The 18204-nt window shown below is 41.3% G+C and overlaps 1 protein-coding gene across 4 annotated transcripts; it reads left to right on the top strand.

The window, feature by feature from the left end:
* Nucleotides 1-720: 720 nt before the first annotated feature.
* Nucleotides 721-12005, top strand: pygl (phosphorylase, glycogen, liver). Of its 4 annotated transcripts, XM_030772946.1 has the most exons (20): nt 721-1000; nt 1922-2023; nt 2911-2989; nt 3580-3683; nt 4532-4663; nt 4760-4871; nt 5109-5191; nt 5440-5577; nt 5828-5920; nt 6260-6406; nt 6953-7116; nt 7336-7450; nt 7598-7699; nt 8412-8559; nt 9820-9878; nt 10063-10204; nt 10629-10836; nt 11096-11230; nt 11501-11567; nt 11719-12005. In XM_030772946.1, exons 1-20 carry the CDS (start codon nt 758-760, stop codon nt 11905-11907), a joined length of 2562 nt encoding a protein of 853 aa, XP_030628806.1. In that variant the 5' UTR covers nt 721-757; the 3' UTR covers nt 11908-12005. The 4 variants fall into 4 exon arrangements, with proteins under 4 accessions (XP_030628806.1, XP_030628807.1, XP_030628808.1 ...); XM_030772947.1 differs by lacking the exon at nt 1922-2023; XM_030772948.1 differs by lacking the exons at nt 1922-2023; nt 2911-2989 and having other exon boundaries at nt 3663-3683.
* Nucleotides 12006-18204: the final 6199 nt, after the last annotated feature.

The raw sequence follows: 18204 nt of genomic DNA, 5'->3' as shown, positions 1-18204 counted from the left end.
TGCAATATGCCCTACACAGTATCAAGCATTGCTAGTGTTAGGCTCTTTCATTGGTTTGAAATTTCAAGCTATGCTTGCAGAGACAAATATTTATGTATTACATTACAAACACAATTCAGCTGAGGATGGTTTTGAACTGCCTTCCAATGATGTTTAACTTGAGGATATCCTTCTCTTAATCTGCAAGCTTGTGTTCTATTGTTTTAAACTGTTAAATTTGTACAGTCCTCAACAGTCGCTGGACGACATAGATGGTTCTCGAAAGTGGTGTCTTGAATGGTTGTGTCATAGATTTTCAAAATATCTATGGGTAGTGTGCTGTCCAGCAGGTAATACGGAATTTGGGGGGTTATTTTTAATTGTCATTTTTTTTATTTATGATTAACAAAGCTCTGTGTCAATAATGAGTGTACATTATTATTATTATTATTATTATTATTATTATTATTATTATTATTATTATTATTATTCATCTGACGTTATTCCCATTGATGTTAGTAGCCTATTATCTATTCGGTGTTTTCTGTAATCGTATACTGTACACTACATTCAATAAATTGCTTTAGGTGTAATAGAGAGTTGTCTGCGTTTTACTTATCTTTTGCTTCTTCCTGGACACACCTGAAACGACTGGCACCAATAGGATGCGTGGAGGCGGGGCTTGTGGGGAACGTTATGTCTTTTCCAGACTACATAGCGTAGATGAGTAGATCTCGGCACACAGGCCAGTACGCAGTAGATAGTTGTGACAGGAGGCATGGCGGCACCGCTAACTGACCAGGAAAAGCGCAAACAGATCAGCATCAGAGGGATTGTCGGAGTAGAAAATGTCGCCGAGCTGAAAAAGGGTTTCAACCGACATTTGCACTTCACTTTAGTGAAAGACAGAAATGTTGCTACAGCGAGGGACTATTACTTTGCTCTCGCACACACAGTTCGAGATCACCTGGTTGGCCGCTGGATCAGGACGCAGCAGTTCTACTATGAGACTGACCCGAAGGTAAATCCATGGCTGACGATGGTTATCTGTCGTTTTTTTCCCCCTGAAGTGCATAGTCTTCAGTTGTGCGCAGCCCTACCAAACATTGTAAATGCTGCTGAGTTAGGCCAGTTGGGCAACTTTAATACGCCCTTTGCCTCGTTAATTCTACACTATAGGTAACTATAATCTGCGAAAAAAACTTCAGTTGTATGTGCAGCGTTATTTCCTAACTTGCATTCTCCTAATGGAAGAAAACCCAGGCAGCACTTGCCCAACAGCGGCACGCCCACTCGTGAAGCTTTTCAATAGGGCCAGAAGTACTGCTGGAAACTGGCACGTAGTCTCAAGCCGTCAGCAATTCGCGTACGGAATCTTTACCTTAGATCCAAACATATACACAATTCGCGTACGGAATCTTTACCTTAGATCCAAACATATACCATAAGAGAACTCGTCAAATTTGTACTTGAATTTTTGTTGCACATTGCATTTTACCATATTTGTGAGAGCGTCTTTTAAGAACTGAACTGAACACAGCATTGCGCAAGTCTCAGAAACACGGAATCACCAGTCTGTGATTGACCTGACACATAGAAATCCTGCCATACAAATGCTAAGACAGAAAAAACAATAAATGTACAGGAATGACATTTTGAGTGTTAAATCATCTGAAATCCGCCACTACATGAAAAAACAGTCAAACTTCCTCTTTTCTGGTCTCAGACAGTTGTGGCAAAGAAGCAACCCACCCTGATCAATATCTTGTCACTGGTAGATTTAACCAAGACTTTCGACTAAATGGGTAACAAACTGCATGTTGGTTGCATCTGTGCATAAGTGTTCTTTCTCAGACATTGTAAATGAACCCAACTGACAGTAACGTTTTTTCAACCTCACTCTAGTTTAATAAGTTATGAAACGGTCTATATGTTCTTACAGAGAGTGTATTACCTGTCTCTGGAGTTCTATATGGGCCGAACTTTGCAGAACACCATGATAAACTTGGGCTTGCAGAATGCCTGTGATGAAGCCATCTATCAGGTAAGGTGTGTGGCACGCATGTTTGTGGTGTGCGTGTGTGTGTGTGTGTGTGTGTGTGTTATGCATGTCTGAAAAAGAGCCTTTTTGCAACATTAAAATGTGGAAACAGCCACAAAAGACATGTTACTTACATTGTGGTGCCAACTTGCTTATATCTGGCAATTTCCTCCCTCACAAACTTGCACATATTGAGAAAGACATCTGAACTTCTTATGTGTTGGTTTGTCCTGCTAGACTATATGCCTGGCCAGTAGCATTTAGATTACTTTTGTGAACATGCTTTCACCATGGTGTCAGTCATTCTGTTTGTGTTTTTGCCAGACTACATTTGTTTGATCCCACAATCCCACTGAGGCCATATAAAGTCACCCTAACCTGCCTTGTGACACCTCAGTGCATGATGGTTACTGTTCCGCTGTCTTGTTTGGCACGTTTGTGACAAGTTGCAACCTGGTCTTAGGCAATTTTCAGTCTCAGTCCCTCTCTCTCTCTCTCTCTCTCTCTCTCTCTCTCTCTCCACCTCCCCTCACCCTCTCTCTGTCCCTCTTCTATACCCTGTTACTTTGGTTGTCTTTCATAATCAAACTTATGTTAGCTTAAACTGTCCTACTACAAGTGAAGCTTCAGGAACTGGGCATTCAATCAGAATTTAACAGTGCATTATACTTCTGTCCTAAGAAAAGACTAGGTCTGCAAGATGGTCTTGTTCAGACACCGGTGACCTGCTCAGCTGCGTTTTTACAGACTGAGTAGAACTGGTTTCTGGTTCCAGCAATAAATGAGTCATTGTATTAAGAACTGAAAAAAAAGTTGCCTCAGCTTGTTCAATCCATCTCTCTCTCTCTCTCTCTCCCCCCCCTCTCTCTCTCTCTCTTGCTCTTTCTCAGCTGGGTTTGGATATGGAAGATCTGGAGGATATGGAAGAAGATGCTGGTCTTGGAAATGGTGGCTTGGGCAGACTTGCAGGTTACTTACTGATACCAATCTTCTCTTCTGTATGTGACTAGGATCAAGAGCCACTAATTCTATAATGAACGCATAACATTTTGCCTCAGTTATGTCAGAATGTTCAAAGAATTGCACACAGCTGCATCAGCGAGTGTTCTTGTTGTATACAGTTTATGTGGAAGTTGATGTTTGGAAATTTTTTACCCTGTGTGGAAAACTACCGATGGTGGAAAACTACTGAAGTACTCTTCTCCTCAGCAAGCCTCAACAGGAAATGTCTGTGTGTGCAGTCTTGCATATGATGACATCTATACCGCAAACTTATACTGAGATGATGCGGTTATGTGTGAAAGAATTGATCCCATATGAATTCTTTTTGTGTGTGCATGTGCCATTTTCTATAAAGTTAAGCATTTTGTGTTTATATTTATGAACAACATGGTTTAAAGGCAACCACTTTTCTCAGTGCAAATTCATCTCATTGTTCTAACAGTATTTTTATATCTTCCTTGCAAGTGCACATTTGTGTATGTTATGCATACATGTCTGTAAAATACCAGAGTATGCCTCGATAATATTTGTAAATGCTTTTTGTATGTCCCAAATAGCATGCTTCCTGGACTCCATGGCAACGCTGGGCTTGGCAGCATATGGGTATGGCATTCGATATGAATATGGCATTTTTAACCAGAAGATCAAAGATGGATGGCAGGTGAAGCCCGATTCATTTTGTTTACACACTGGAGAGTATTTTAGAGTTTCAGTCAAATGCAGATTTGGTCCTCAGACGTACATCTGTACTGGATAGGCACAGTGGAAATTGTTACCTTTTATTTAAACAGTCACGTTGTTTAATGCTGGTCAATAAATGGAATGTAGTGCTGGTTTAAAACTATTAACTTCCACCATACAGAGTGAAGGTCCCATCAGATAGTTCCACTGGAAGAAGTGGGTCAGTAGTAGCACTGGTTAATCATTAAAAGATCAAAAGGTGGCCAGTATTTCCATTCTCTCTGATATGTTTTAATTTCAACTCCACAAACCAGCGTCCACACTGCTTCTCTTTAGCATCATGTTTCGGTCATTATAATCCATTTAGTTGAGTAAAACCAGGAAGCAGGGTTGGTACTACGACCGAGGCCTCTTGCCACTGACTCTTCACGTGCACAGAGCATGGCCAACTCGGTGTTGAGAAAGCTGATAATTTTTGTCCAGTTAAAATCTTCTAACTTGACTTTGGTCAGAGTTGACTGTGTATTTGCAGTACAAATGCCTCTCTCAATGTAAACATGCACTTTTGATCTGTAACCTCGTTGGATTTGCATGCATTTCACCAAAGCTGAAAGGTGTACGTTGGTTGACATATACTGTATAGTAGCTGGCCGTAATATAGTTGTCCTAAATGCAAATTGATTTTGGTGTTTCAGTTACACTTGTGTCTGTGCAGTACCTTTGTAGATAATCAGTAACTTGGGAATTATATAATCAGAGCACAACAACCTGATTTAAATGTAATTTTTAAAAACGAACATAATTTTGGTCCTTTGGCAAATCCATTAGGTGGAGGAAGCAGATGATTGGCTGAGATATGGTAACCCTTGGGAAAAAGCCCGCCCTGAGTACATGCTGCCAGTGCATTTCTATGGCCGTGTGGAGGAGACTAAGGAAGGCTCTAAGTGGGTGGACACACAGGTGCGAAAGCCGCTGAACAACTGCACTCCAATCTTTTTATTTTTCTAAAATGACTTTCTTGCGTTTTAATGGAAAAGCGTCACCGACGTCTTTTAGGTGGTGCTGGCCATGCCTTATGACACGCCCATCCCTGGTTACATGAACAACACTGTGAATACAATGAGGCTGTGGTCAGCGCGCGCACCCAACGACTTCAACCTGCGAGACTGTGAGAGAAAATCAAATGTCTTATCTTCCTCTAATTCTGATATTTCAATAATCGTGATTAAATCTAGAATTTATTCATGTAAAACGATTCCATGGTGCACCCAAAGTGAATTGGCTTTTTAAAATAAGTAACAGCGCACTCAGCTGTCGCACAGTTTGTCATCAGTTAATATCGTGACAGTCATAGTCTCGGTTGATTGTTTTACCAACGTCTGCCCTTACGTCATTTCACTCACAGTTAACGTTGGCGATTACATCCAGGCTGTGCTGGACCGGAACTTGGCTGAAAACATCTCCCGAGTTCTCTACCCAAATGATAATGTGAGTCCTGCCTTCGCTGCAGCTGCGAATGATGGTTGTCATGGCCGTATTCACTGGATACTGTCAGTAAACGTTAGATGTTCATGTTAAGAGTTCTGTAATTTGTAATTTTGATGTAATTTTCTTGTCGTCTAATGGTGGCATGATGTCATTTCAGACTATTTGATAATATAATTTGCTAGTTCTCTGTTTGTGAAATACAGTTCTATAGTTACATGCCAATGGTCTACTGTTGTTTTTTTTTTTAGTTTTTTGAGGGGAAGGAGCTGCGACTGAAGCAGGAGTATTTTGTGGTGGCTGCCACACTCCAAGACGTTATTCGTCGATTTAAGACCTCCAAGAGAAATTCCACTGGCCCCTTGTCCTTTGACACCTTCCCGGACAAGGTGATTTACCCTCGAAATTTCTAAAGAACCAAGTCTTCACGCTAGTTTTTAATAAAAACTTCACGTTCAGTAGATGTGAAATCATTATACAAGATCTTGTTATAAGTTCAAACATTAAAATTCAACACTCAGTAACATTCAGTCGTTATAAAGGAATCAATCATTCTTTAGTGTACTCAAGTAAGGGAAATTCATCAGTCTTTATGCAGTACCAGTACTTAACTGATATGTCTTGCTCTTTGTCTTCTAGAACGCCATCCAGCTGAATGACACTCATCCTGCCATGGCTATTCCTGAGCTCATGAGGATCTTTGTTGACATTGAGAAACTTGACTGGGACACGGTGGGTTTGAGGACGGATAGATTTTAAAATGTTGTGCTGTGTGGTGTGGTATATTTACCAGAAAAGCACATAGTCTGTTGTATACAGCGTGAGATCCGTGGGTGAAAATTGTAGTGTGAAGTTTTTGGCTGAAAAATTTCATTTTTAGAATGAAATTGCAGTTTAGAAGAGTCATCCGTTATGAAGCAAATAGTAGGTATTAGTTACTTTGTGGCCTTGATTGGAATAAAGGTAATATTGTCTTAATATCTTTAGATTACATCTGTGTGTCTGTGTGTGTGTGTGTCTGTGTGTGTGTCTGTGTGTGTGTGCGCGTGTTTAATACTGTGCCGAGGGCAGGCTTGGGACATTACTAAGCGCACATTTGCCTACACCAATCACACTGTGCTTCCTGAGGCTCTGGAGCGCTGGCCAGTAGAACTGATGGAGAGTCTGTTACCCAGACATCTGCAAATCATCTACAAGATCAACCAGATGCACCTGGATGTGAGTGTACACACCCATACACACACTCACGCATGCATGCAGCATGAGCACGATGATTACATTCCAAGTTGTTTTGTGGATTGTAGATTAGTTCCAGTTCATTGCCTGAAAAACTGAGTAGAAATGGAATTGACACAAACATAACACGTCAATCAGATTTGTCTTATGTGAGAGCGCACATACAAACGCTCACATACTCTGACATTCACATACACATACACACACTTCTCAGCTCTCTGGGAAAGGAATTTTTTCAGTTCTGTTGCACAAGTCTAGCGTGCTATTCATGGCCTGGGTACAACAGGCTTGTTTTTTCTCACAGAAAACCACAGCAACCACACAAACACGAACACACACACACACACACACACACACACTGTACATTCAGTCACTCTCTCACACACAGCCTCACTGTCATGAGTTACAGCCACTACCAGGTCACTACAAGAAAACCCACATGGCTCAGGTGCAATAACACGGCCTTTTGACTGTGTCCCATATTGAACCCTCACACTAAATGACCTGAGACATTTCTCCGTATTCCAGCACATAGCTTCCCTCTTCCCTAAGGATGTGGATCGTATCCGTAGGATGTCACTGATTGAAGAGGATGGGGGTAAGAGAGTGAACATGGCTCACCTCTGCATTGTTGGCTCCCACGCAGTGAACGGAGTAGCCCAGATCCATTCCAACATCATTAAAAAAGAAATGTAAGACACCAGCACCCCCTGCAGTCACACAAGTGTCAGTGTACATACTGAGAGTCTGTTTCAGGCCTTAGAGTTCTACGTCATTTAACACGAGTTATCTTTCACACACCGTATGTCAGCCAGAATATTTCAGAGTATTTTTCTCTCACTGTTACTTTCACAGACACATACACGTACATACACACATAACATTTAACTAATGGTTTATTTCTCCACCAGATTCCGTGACTTTGCTGAACTGGAGACTGATAAATTCCAGAACAAAACCAATGGCATCACTCCAAGACGCTGGCTACTGCTCTGCAACCCTGGCTTGGCAGATCTGATTGCAGAGGTTGGATCTGCCAACAAACTCACACACACAGTTATTCCTATAGTTCAAGTCCTGGTCACGTATTTCCAAAATTCTGTGGTAAAGTAAAACGCAAATGAATTGGAAACACAACATGATAAAAAAAAAATGTTTATAATGAATGTGTAGGCCATTGGAGAAGACTATGTGAAAGACCTGAGTCAGCTGGAGAAGCTGAAAGATCTGGTTGAAGTTGAGGGTTTCATCAGAGACGTCTCGAAAGTGAAACAGGTGAGTGGTGAACCCGAAGCCAGTGAGGAAGACTTCTCAGCTCTTTGCTAGATCATTGTCCACGTGTTCTCAGAACTCTACTGTAGATTTGACTGACTTAAACTTGAACAAATTCCCGTTTTTACTAGTAGTGGCATAGGATTTTCACTTGCTAATAATAGGCTTTAGTATGTTCGACCTGCCATGTGAAATATCACAGATTCCTCCTCCACCCCATAGCCACCGTGATAAAGTCAGGCTTCGCAGTGTACTGTGGCATCTTGTGCCGTATTGTTTTGTAACATGTAAAATAGGCCTGGCTTCCTCAAATACTGTATGTCAGTTCCCCCCTGAGAATGCTCTCTTTTCAGTGTTCCCTTCTAAAACAATAAAACGGGATTACCGCTATGTGCTGAGTGTGCTGCTCTGTGCTGTTGTGTAACTGCCTCAATACACCATAAAGTTATTTTCCACTCTTTTGTCTATCATCGGTGGAAATGAAATTTTGGCCAAGGATTAGAAATAAAACAAAAGCAGACGCCTACCTGCCCCGAAGCAAAGGTTTGCCCCTTGCCTGTTTTATCATAACTACATTCCTGTTGTCGCAAAAGGGCAAGCCAGGGCGCATGAAAAAAAAAAAAACAACCCCACCATTGCATCAACATCTGTTCTTGCGTAACATAGAAGAATTCCTTTGTCAGTTTTTATTTAATCATTTATCACGTGTCCCCAGGACAACAAGCTCAAGTTTGCACAGTACCTGGAGACAGAGTACAAAGTGAAGATCAACCCGTCGTCCATGTTCGACGTGCACGTGAAGAGGATCCATGAGTACAAGCGCCAGCTCCTGAACTGCCTCCACATCATCACCATGTACAACCGTAGGTGTACCTAACACACGCTCTCACACTCCTCTGTTCATGACCACACACAATTACACATGTAGCTAACACGCTTACACACCCCTGCAGGCGGTCATGCGTCATCACCATGCACAACCGTAGGTGTACCTAACACACACTCTCGCCCTCCTCTGTTTATGATCATGCACAATTACGCATGCCGTGGTCTAAAGGTTAGAGAACTGGGCTTGTGACTGGAGGGTTGCCGGTTCGATTCCCAGGCCCAACATCCATGGCTGTGTGCCCTTGAGCAAGGCACTTAACCCTAATGCTCCCCGGGCGCTCACCAAGGAGGCTGCCCACTGCTCCCACGTCTGGTGTGTGTGTTCACTACTGGTGTGTTGGATGGGTTAAATGCAGAGGACAAATTCACTGCTCGCTGTTCACAGTGTGTGTGCGCAATCACTGAAACTTTACTTTATGTAGCTAACACGCTTACACACCCCTGCAGGCAGTTATGCATCATCACCATGCACAACTGTACATGTAGCGAACGTGATTACACAACGCTCCGTAGCCCATTAGAGCATAAGCATGTATACTTTACATGTAGTCAGAACACCTCATACACTTTTACACGGTTATCTCATACAACTATACGTGTAGCGAACGTACTTACGCTCTCCTGGATACACTGTCATGTCATGGCCATGAACAATCATGTGTGTGACTAACACACTCTCTCATCGCTGCATGTTCTATTACATCACCACCATGAACAGCTGTACATTTCCTTGCACGCGCTCACACACACCTCTGTAGTGCATTTCCATACATCAAAGACTCAATCTATAAACAGCTCACACCCACAACAACTGTGTGTATCGTTTTAAAACATACACACAAGTACATAAACGCTAACAGACACAAATATTTTGAGTGTTGCATTGCATTATGCAAAAAAAAAATCTGAAGTGATTACACGAAATGAATGCCATGTCAGTCAGTCAGTCAGTCACAGTCATTCAGTCACAGTCAGTCAGTCACAGTCAGTTTCAGTCGCAGTCAGTCAGTTTCAGTCAGTTACAGTCAGTCAGTTACAGTCAGTCAGTTACAGTCAGTCAGTTACAGTCAGTCAGTCACAGTCAGTCAGTCAGTTACAGTCAGTCAGTCACAGTCAGTCAGACAGACAGTCATTCAGTTACAGGCACAATCACAGTCAGTCATTCACAGGCACAGTCACAGTCAGTCAGTCAGTCCACAGCAAGACAAAACCTGTGTCTTTTCACTGTCAATCAGGTATAAAGAAGAACCCAGCTGCTCCATTTGTACCTCGCACTGTGATCATTGGAGGAAAGGTAATTATCTTTCTATCCTTCTCAAACGTTTTGAATGTTTGTCCCGGGGCCCAAATCTGTTCGGTTTGGATGTGCTGTAGTAAGGTGCAAAAAAAAAAATTAGTGTTGCAGCATGAAGTCAGTTTAAACAACACAACACAATGTTGTCTGTAAAATTCTCCTCCCTCTCTCTTTCTCATGGCAGGCAGCTCCTGGCTACCACATGGCTAAGATGATCATCAAGCTGATCACCTCTGTCGCTGAGGTCGTCAATAACGACCCCATAGTTGGTGACAAACTGAAAGTCATCTTTCTGGAGAACTACAGGGTCTCTCTGGCGGAGAAAGGTAAAACATGTATACATACATACCGTAAAGACACTCATTCTAATACATACCAAATCCTACATTTTCTTTAGGGTTTTCACCAGCTGCTACTTCTTACATCTTGCAGAAATAAGTTATGATACAGACACCCATGTGGTATCTGTATGGTATATGTGATATCTGTATGGTATCTGTATGGTATACGTGGTATCTGTATGGTATCTATATGGTATATGTATGGTATCTATGTGGTATATGAATGGTGTATATGGTATCTATGTGGTATCTGTATGGTGTATGTGGTATCTGTATAGTATATGTGGTATCTGTATGGTATATGTGGTATATGTATGTAGACAGAATATAGTGTATACAGAAATACTATGAGGTATACAAGTGTTGAGAGCTGTGATTCTTACTGTCTTGTGCCATTGTGCTTGTGCAGTGATTCCTGCCACAGACCTGTCCGAGCAGATCTCCACCGCAGGCACTGAGGCCTCTGGCACAGGCAACATGAAGTTCATGCTGAATGGGGCTCTGACCATCGGCACCCTGGACGGCGCCAACGTGGAGATGGCAGAGGAGGCTGGCCAGGAAAATCTGTTCATCTTCGGCATGACCGTGGAAGATGTGGCCAAAATGGACAGTGAAGGGTAAGGAGAGATGGATGGATGGAGGGATGGATGGATGGATGAATGAAGGGGTATGGCTTGCAAAGCTGAATTAAGGGTTAAAAAGGTATTATGTGGCTTTTGTCATTATTGAGTCTGTAGTGCAGAATCTTTTGAGAGGGTTTGACGTCTGCCTCCGGGACTGCTTTTGAGTGATTGTGTAGTTGTCAAATGTAATGTTATAAAAAGGGATGTAGTTAGATTTTGTAGTGCTGACGGAATCGTTTGTCTGCGGTTTTAGCTATGATGCCATGAAATACTATAAGAAGCTCCCTGAGCTGAAACAAGTGGCCGATCAGATCAAGTCTGGCTTCTTCTCTCCGAAACAACCAGAACTCTTCAATGACATCACCAACATGCTCTTTAACCATGACCGGTGAGTGGTCACACACCTTTCTCATGTACAGTCAGTCTGTGTAATACCAGTTTGGTTGAGTTATTTGATTAGAGTATTAGCGTATAACAAATAATAGACTTAGAATAAAAAAATCTAAGAATGACAGTTCAGTCTTATTGGTGTATTAAAAGTGTTTACACAAAAAAAGTCTTCATAACAGAGATGTTTCATACGGTGGAAATGTTTTGATAGTAACACTATGTTATGAAACCTTTTCAGAAACTGATGTGACTCTTCTCTCTTCTATAGCTTCAAAGTGTTTGCAGACTACGAGTCCTATGTCAAGTGCCAAGAGAGAGTCAGTGCTCTTTATGAGGTATGCAGCCAGTCATAGAGTCCTCTTCACACGGTTTCATGTGGTTCTATCTTTTAATTTGAACAACAGAAACAACCTTCTCTCTCTCTTTTTGTATATTTTACATGTTATAGCATTAAATGCAATATGCTTATTCTCTTTTTTTTATCAGGACCAAAAGGAGTGGACCAAGATGGTGATAAAGAACATCGCCGCATCCGGAAAATTCTCCAGTGACCGCACCATCGCAGAATACGCCACTGAGATTTGGGGTGTGGAGCCCACTGACCTCAAGATCCCTCCCCCCAGCGAGCCACGGGAGGCCATCGAGGAGACCGCCAGGGCGCTGAAGAAGATGTGAAAACCCCCCTCAGGGGTTACCATGATAACGCTGTTACATGCCATGTCGTTGTCATGGGCTTCTGGCTAATAGTTTTCTCTTAAGTGCCTTTAACATTAGACTGAATTTACTTGGGTGCCTTGCTACATTTGCTGATATCAGTTAATTTCTCTTTCATCAAGTAGCAATTTCATACCATTTCCACGTGACTTCTCGTATCAGAAATACTGCTTGTGTGTGACAAGAATTTCTTATGATGGTTCTCATCTGGAACTCCGATCATATTTAAAACTGTGAAGAAAATCAGGGGACATCATGTTTTAGAAAAAAAAGAGGCTGAAATGTATGATCATTTGTGAAATTAACTGATATTGGAAGGACCCAGTAAATCAAGTGATAGTTGTGCCTTAGGTTATTTCACAAGGAGTTAAACTGTTACTGTCTAGTCATCTCCTCTACATATTCCAATTTCTCTAACAGTAGATGAGATATGAGAAGCAGATTATTTCATGCCAGTGAGGTTTTCATTCTCAAACAGGTTTTAGTTTTCAGTTTTAGTCGTCAGGTTTACATAGTCTGATTTAATACCTCGGAATGCAAGACAATACTGTAGCTGGAAATTTGGCTCTGTGTCAAAGAGATTTTAGGCAAATGTGACTATAATACTCTGCATTTCTTACTGATCGCTCATTAAATCTTTCCCTGTGTTTCTGAGTTTGTAGTTACCTACACAAACATTTCTTGCTGGGTTTTTTTTTAAGTTAAAACATGATAACTTTCTGTCAGTAACAGAGATGAACAGAACATATCACTGCTAATTATGTCACCGTCATCCTCCCTGAATCCTAGTAGCTGCCTTTGCACACTGCACTTTGACACCCATGCTTGTGTTTTCAGCTGTCATAAGAATGTGTCTGCCCATGACTAATTACGGGTGCAGTGTTTTAAAGCTTACCAGAGGTTATCGGTATAACTTCAGCTTCTGGAGGTAGATTTTACATGAGGCTTACTTTCAGCACAAGGAAGGCTAGACACCGATGTTACACAAGGAAATAAGGTCACTAAAGACCGACAGAAAGATCATATGAGTTTTAAACTATAGCTATCCAGCAGCGGACCACTGGGATACAAGTGCAACCTACTGATCCAAAAACATTGGGGGTTGCCACATAACTATACTTAACAGAAGAATTTTTTTGCATGTACTTGTAAGAAGTGCACATGCAACATTTTCATGTTGTTTCTATTGTTCTCTGATACATTTTGGGGGTTTTTTTGTTTTCCTTTTCCAGCCTTGAGGACTCACAACCCTGCACATTTTGTTGCAGTAACTGACAAACACATTTAAATTGTTCACATTGTTTTGCCTCATCGTTGGCTCAGTCAGCTGACAGAAACTCTCCCTGTCTTTCAGGCTATTTTGTAAATGTAATTCCTGCTGTCGACGGTAGGTGGCAGCAGAGGCAATTATAGCATCACAAAAAAAAGCAATGCCACTCCTGTCTCTGGCAAGACTAAACGTAGTCACTGATCGTTCCGACAAAGAAATAGAAGGGCTATCAGGATTGTTTTAATCATCCAACCAAACACTGTCAGATCAACTTATATAAGACATAAGTTCTACTTTATTTATAGTTAATATCACAGCTACCATAATGAAGCACTAGATGAAAGGTTGGGGTTTATGGTCTACTCAGCTTTGGATAATCTAATAGGGCACCTTTTGTTGCATGGTTTTCCACACATTACACTTCAATAAGTATGACTGTACATCCAAAAAAATAAGCAAGGGCCTTGATGAAGCATTGGTACTCTTATCTGCTCTTCACTGTCAGTCCTCAGTCTGTGCCACACTGCCTTTATAATGCTTCTTTCAGAAATCCCCTGATATTCACAGACACTGAATGAGAGTACAACGTATTGTATGTTGGTACAAACTGTGTTAAACTCACAATAGCACTGAGCAGGCAAACCATGGTTTCAACACGCAATACCCTCTTGACTCAATTAGGGTCCTCTGCAAGCAGATTACCTCCCTCCTTTCCCACCTGATTCCTATGTTGTTATGGCAATAATGTCAGGTACTGCCAGAGACTACCTGCAAGGCACTCTGCCCTTCCCCTGGGCTCTATCTGAACTGCGGCTTCCTGATCAGTTCCTAAGTTAAGTCTAGGCGTATGGAAAGAATAAGAGTTATTACATGTGATGATCAGCACTGGCGTCTGCTTGTGCTCTTATAGGCAGAAATTGTCTGTCAGATACAGTATATTGTCCAAATACACTTACATGGGCCTTTTCTTTGTGTTCCTGGGTGGTTGCTGCAATTCGAAAGGCCCTGAATGTGTGGAAGCAATACCAAGCAAATATCACATGATTACCTTCAAGAGACTTCATCATGGTTTCACTTCCCGAGACAGTTAAGAGCAGTGTGCAGGAGAATAATGTCACAGAGAACGGGAACGTTGGAGGATCACTTATTTAAATATAGAAAACACATATTTGTCCCAGGTCTGCAGGTGAATACAGGTGGATCTGAAAAGGAGCCATTAAAATGTAATGGAGAACTGAGCTGTAGTTACTCGCTGAGCAATCAGAGATTTCGTCCCCAGGGAGCACGTCAGCTGCTTGAATCAGAAAACTGCTGACATTGTGTTATACATGAAAACACACTGTCATGATATCAAGATGAAGCCTTCTGTCCCATGAAATAGAAATTACTGTTGTGCGTTTATCAGAATATATTTCATCCGTCTTTAGAACATGTAGTTTTAATAGAACTGATAGTTGATGTCCGTGAAATTGAAATACTTAACAGAAAATTCATCTTAAAAAGATGAAATATTATGTAAATATTTATGTAAAAAAATAATAATAATAATTTCTACAAAACTAAAAAAAAAATGCGTATCTTTGTTAGGTCTCCTCCAATTAAAGGTGACATCATTAAAAATAACCAAATTATCATCGCTGTTACTCTTTCCTGTCCGAGTCCGTTGCAGTCATAGGTCCGCTACTGGCGACCCTGGAGGTAGCAAGCAAGCATTACGTCTGCGCGTGTCGCCTCCCCTTCCTCTCTCAAGGGCTTTTCAAAATTCTTAACAAGAGCCAGTTGAGAAATTGCATAGCAGACGATGAAATAACCCGAGCAGGCCGACTTCCCTAATCGCCCAGCTACATAACGGAGTATTTTGTCACTGTTCATTTCGGCTAAGCGGTAGGACCCAGTTAAGCAGAGTCGTGCTTCGCAAGGAAATATTTTGGACGAACTTTGTGGATTGTGTATGTACTCCTAAAGATTTTTCAACAGCAACAGCATCTACAGAATCAAGCACAGCGTGGGTATGTTTGCAGCTGATACCTGTTTTGTAAAGTTCCTTGTGTTTGTAATCTGAATTCATTCTTGGAGTCTGTCTCCATGGCGTTACAATGTAATCTAAAATAAGCGCCGCTCCGTTTCAATGGTTGCCAGACTCAAGATGTGTCGGAAACAGTTACATGCGACTGAGTGTTTCGCACACTACATTGTCTTGGACATGTTCACGGTATTCCCCATTTTCCATGACTGCTCAGACCGATCAGCATTATTCAAAAACAGGAAAGGCTATCAGTGTACCTAAAGTTATGTCTTTTTCGTCGCCAGAACCATAAATAAAGATGGAGATTGCAGTTTAGCAAATATGAATGTCTTGAACCGTTTGTTTCAACAATGTTTGAGTTGTTTTCCCAAATGAGTAGAAGTTCTTTAATCAGTCCTTTTGGAATTTTATAATATTTTATACATTAATGTACTAAGGTAGACGGATAAACTACTATTGGAGTGGATTTTGTCTTTGTTGCAACTTTTATGGAATGTCACAGGGAGCCACCGTTTAATGTAGGAGCAACTTTCCGTTTATTAATCAGTGTTTTTATGGCTTAATTGGGGAAAGCTGTTAACAACAGTACTATGATTTACGTGATCTAAAGTCAGGTCACGTAGGCTTTATATCATTAAAGAACATTTGTGGCCTGGATACCGAGTGTAATGGTCTGGTATGACAACTGTATCATTTTCTAAGTGATGTAGCCTATCATTTTCTGTTCATGCAGGCCATATACAGCCACGTTTAAGAGGAGCCTTTTGCCACGGCTTTGTAGTGTTTTTGAGTGAATGATAGACTACTCAGTGATATATAATTAGCCATTAGAGTTCATTAATTTAGCCTGTAGATGATTTATCTGACGTTGGCGGTCAGCGTATCTTGCGTTCACTCTTAAAAGACTATTCTGGTTCAAACAACAATGTAATCTGAATGTGACGAACTGAACGAAACAAAGCACGCTTTGTTTTAAAGCCTTAGATATTCAAAATATAAGCAGAAACCAACGAAGCAGCCAGCATTACGTTTTTCAGGACCGTCTCCGTCTGTCTTTGGCGGAATCCATATGCGTGCAGCAGGTGCTTGGATTAACTTTGCGTAGTCTGATTCCCCTGGGAGCCTGCTCTGATTTCCTCAATGACAGCTGTCAGTCCTAGTTCTCACTGAACCTATTCTGGAGATGAAGTAACTGCAGTGGGTTAAATCAAGGTCTGGACTGCTGATCACACAGGCCCCATGTGGCTGAGGACAAAGAAAACATTTTGACCATTCATATTGTGATGGCATGTATGCTAAAATGAGTAGAGTTCAAATCTTAACCTTTCCCCTCTCCACCTATTCAAAGTTGTATACAAAGCTAAAACTCTCACTTTTTCTTACAAATTACTGGGCCTCAATTCTGAATCATGTTTCCAAGGGTTTTCTACCTCTTTATAAACAGCTTTGCCGTATTTTGTCTCCAACATAGACAGTTGGGAGACTGTTGTGGTGGAGATTGCGAATTAATATTTTCCTATTTGTTTATGCAGTTTTTGAGGTGTGAACCGCTTGCAGTCAGTATAGCTGTGACCAGGAGCTGTAATAGGTACAACAGCCCATTGTCTGGGCAGAATGAGTGCCTGTGGCACCAGACCCCTTCCTGAAGGACCACTGATATTACTGATAAAAAGCAGCTGGACAAAATTACCATAGTGCTTTGTGTCCCTGCCTTTGTATGTGTCTGTGGTGTTTGCGTGTGTGTTTATGTGAGGCATACAGGTGTCCTTTATTTTGGAAAAACAATATCAAGTAGCTCTACTAAAGGTAGCAATGGACACACATGCCTTTATTGCTCATCTAACTGGTAGTGATACTTATTCAAAACCACTCTTAATTTACTCATGTTTCAGCTAGTTAGTCTTTTCCTTTATTAATGTTTAAACTGAGTTCAGATCTCAACTTCCTCCATGACATTGAAATTTGCAGCTTTTCTTCACTCCTGTGAGTTTTCTACTCTTGTGTAGCCACACACGCGTTCCACTAGAGTTCACTCATTTGACCTTCAGTGAGGTTGCTAAACTGCACAGTTTTTAAAAGCTATTCTCATTACTATTTTGATCCTGGTGTTGGTCTCATGTAACCCATGGTTCCGTTTAGTGAATGAGAACAGTTAGATCCAACAAGCATGCAGACTTAATCCTGTTACACTTTCAAAGGTAAAGTCAGTTCAACTATACCATGTCTTTGGACTATTTCAATCATGTTTAACTATGCTGGCCTATACTTGGCTCAAGCTCACTTCACCTCAGGGTGCCAAACATTACAGCTCTTGTGATCATTATATCATCTACTGAGTACTTTTGGGCTTCCGCTTCCGTCAGCATCTTCTCACAGACAACTGTCTCACCTTAACTTCTCTCACTCCATCCACAGTATTAGACAGAAAAGAGAATTGGACAACACTGACTTGAAATTATGTTAGTATTATATGGTCGCATTTTCCCGTAAAGTTATATATTCCAAACCTGTGGTGGATGTTCTTAATAGTACTGATACACTAGCTGTAACTTGGGGTGCTTGAACATTCGCAATTTCTGTGCTTTGCATTTTACTCATGCATTAGTCTTAGAGAGGGTTTGGTAAAAACGGCTTAAAACACTGTTTACAGTTATGGACGGTTTTCAGAGCACATTTCCCATTAGCTAATTGAGTTTTGATTATGCGGTCGTAGGGTCAGAATGGTTAAATGTGTCTTCACCAATTTAGTGAACGCTGTCTATTTGACTTGGCTGGATCAGTTCTGTGAAGACCCCCTGATTAGAGCACTCGCTTTGCTTGCCTAATCAGCCACAAACAATGTCCCTCTAATTGACCCTGTCATTGACTGTTCACACAGGTCCCATTTTAATTAGTGGGCCGGCGGTCTTCTTGCTCCAGTTGGTCCAGTGCCATTTTATGTTTTCCCCCAGTTCTTTCTTTA

The sequence above is a fragment of the Chanos chanos genome, chromosome 4 (genome assembly GCF_902362185.1).
Source record: "Chanos chanos chromosome 4, fChaCha1.1, whole genome shotgun sequence".
NCBI classification, from domain to species: Eukaryota; Metazoa; Chordata; class Actinopteri; order Gonorynchiformes; family Chanidae; genus Chanos; species Chanos chanos.
Note: the sequence above shows the minus strand (reverse complement) of the source record. Positions and strands in the feature narration are given on the sequence as shown.

Coding starts and splice junctions, on each gene's coding strand:
- pygl (XM_030772946.1), top strand. CDS start 758: ATGGCGGCACCGCTAACTGACCAGGAAAAGCGCAAACAGATCAGCATC. Junction 2,024..2,910: donor GTGATGAAGCCATCTATCAG/GTAAGGTGTGTG, acceptor GCTCTTTCTCAG/CTGGGTTTGGATATGGAAGA. Junction 6,407..6,952: donor TCAACCAGATGCACCTGGAT/GTGAGTGTACAC, acceptor TCCGTATTCCAG/CACATAGCTTCCCTCTTCCC.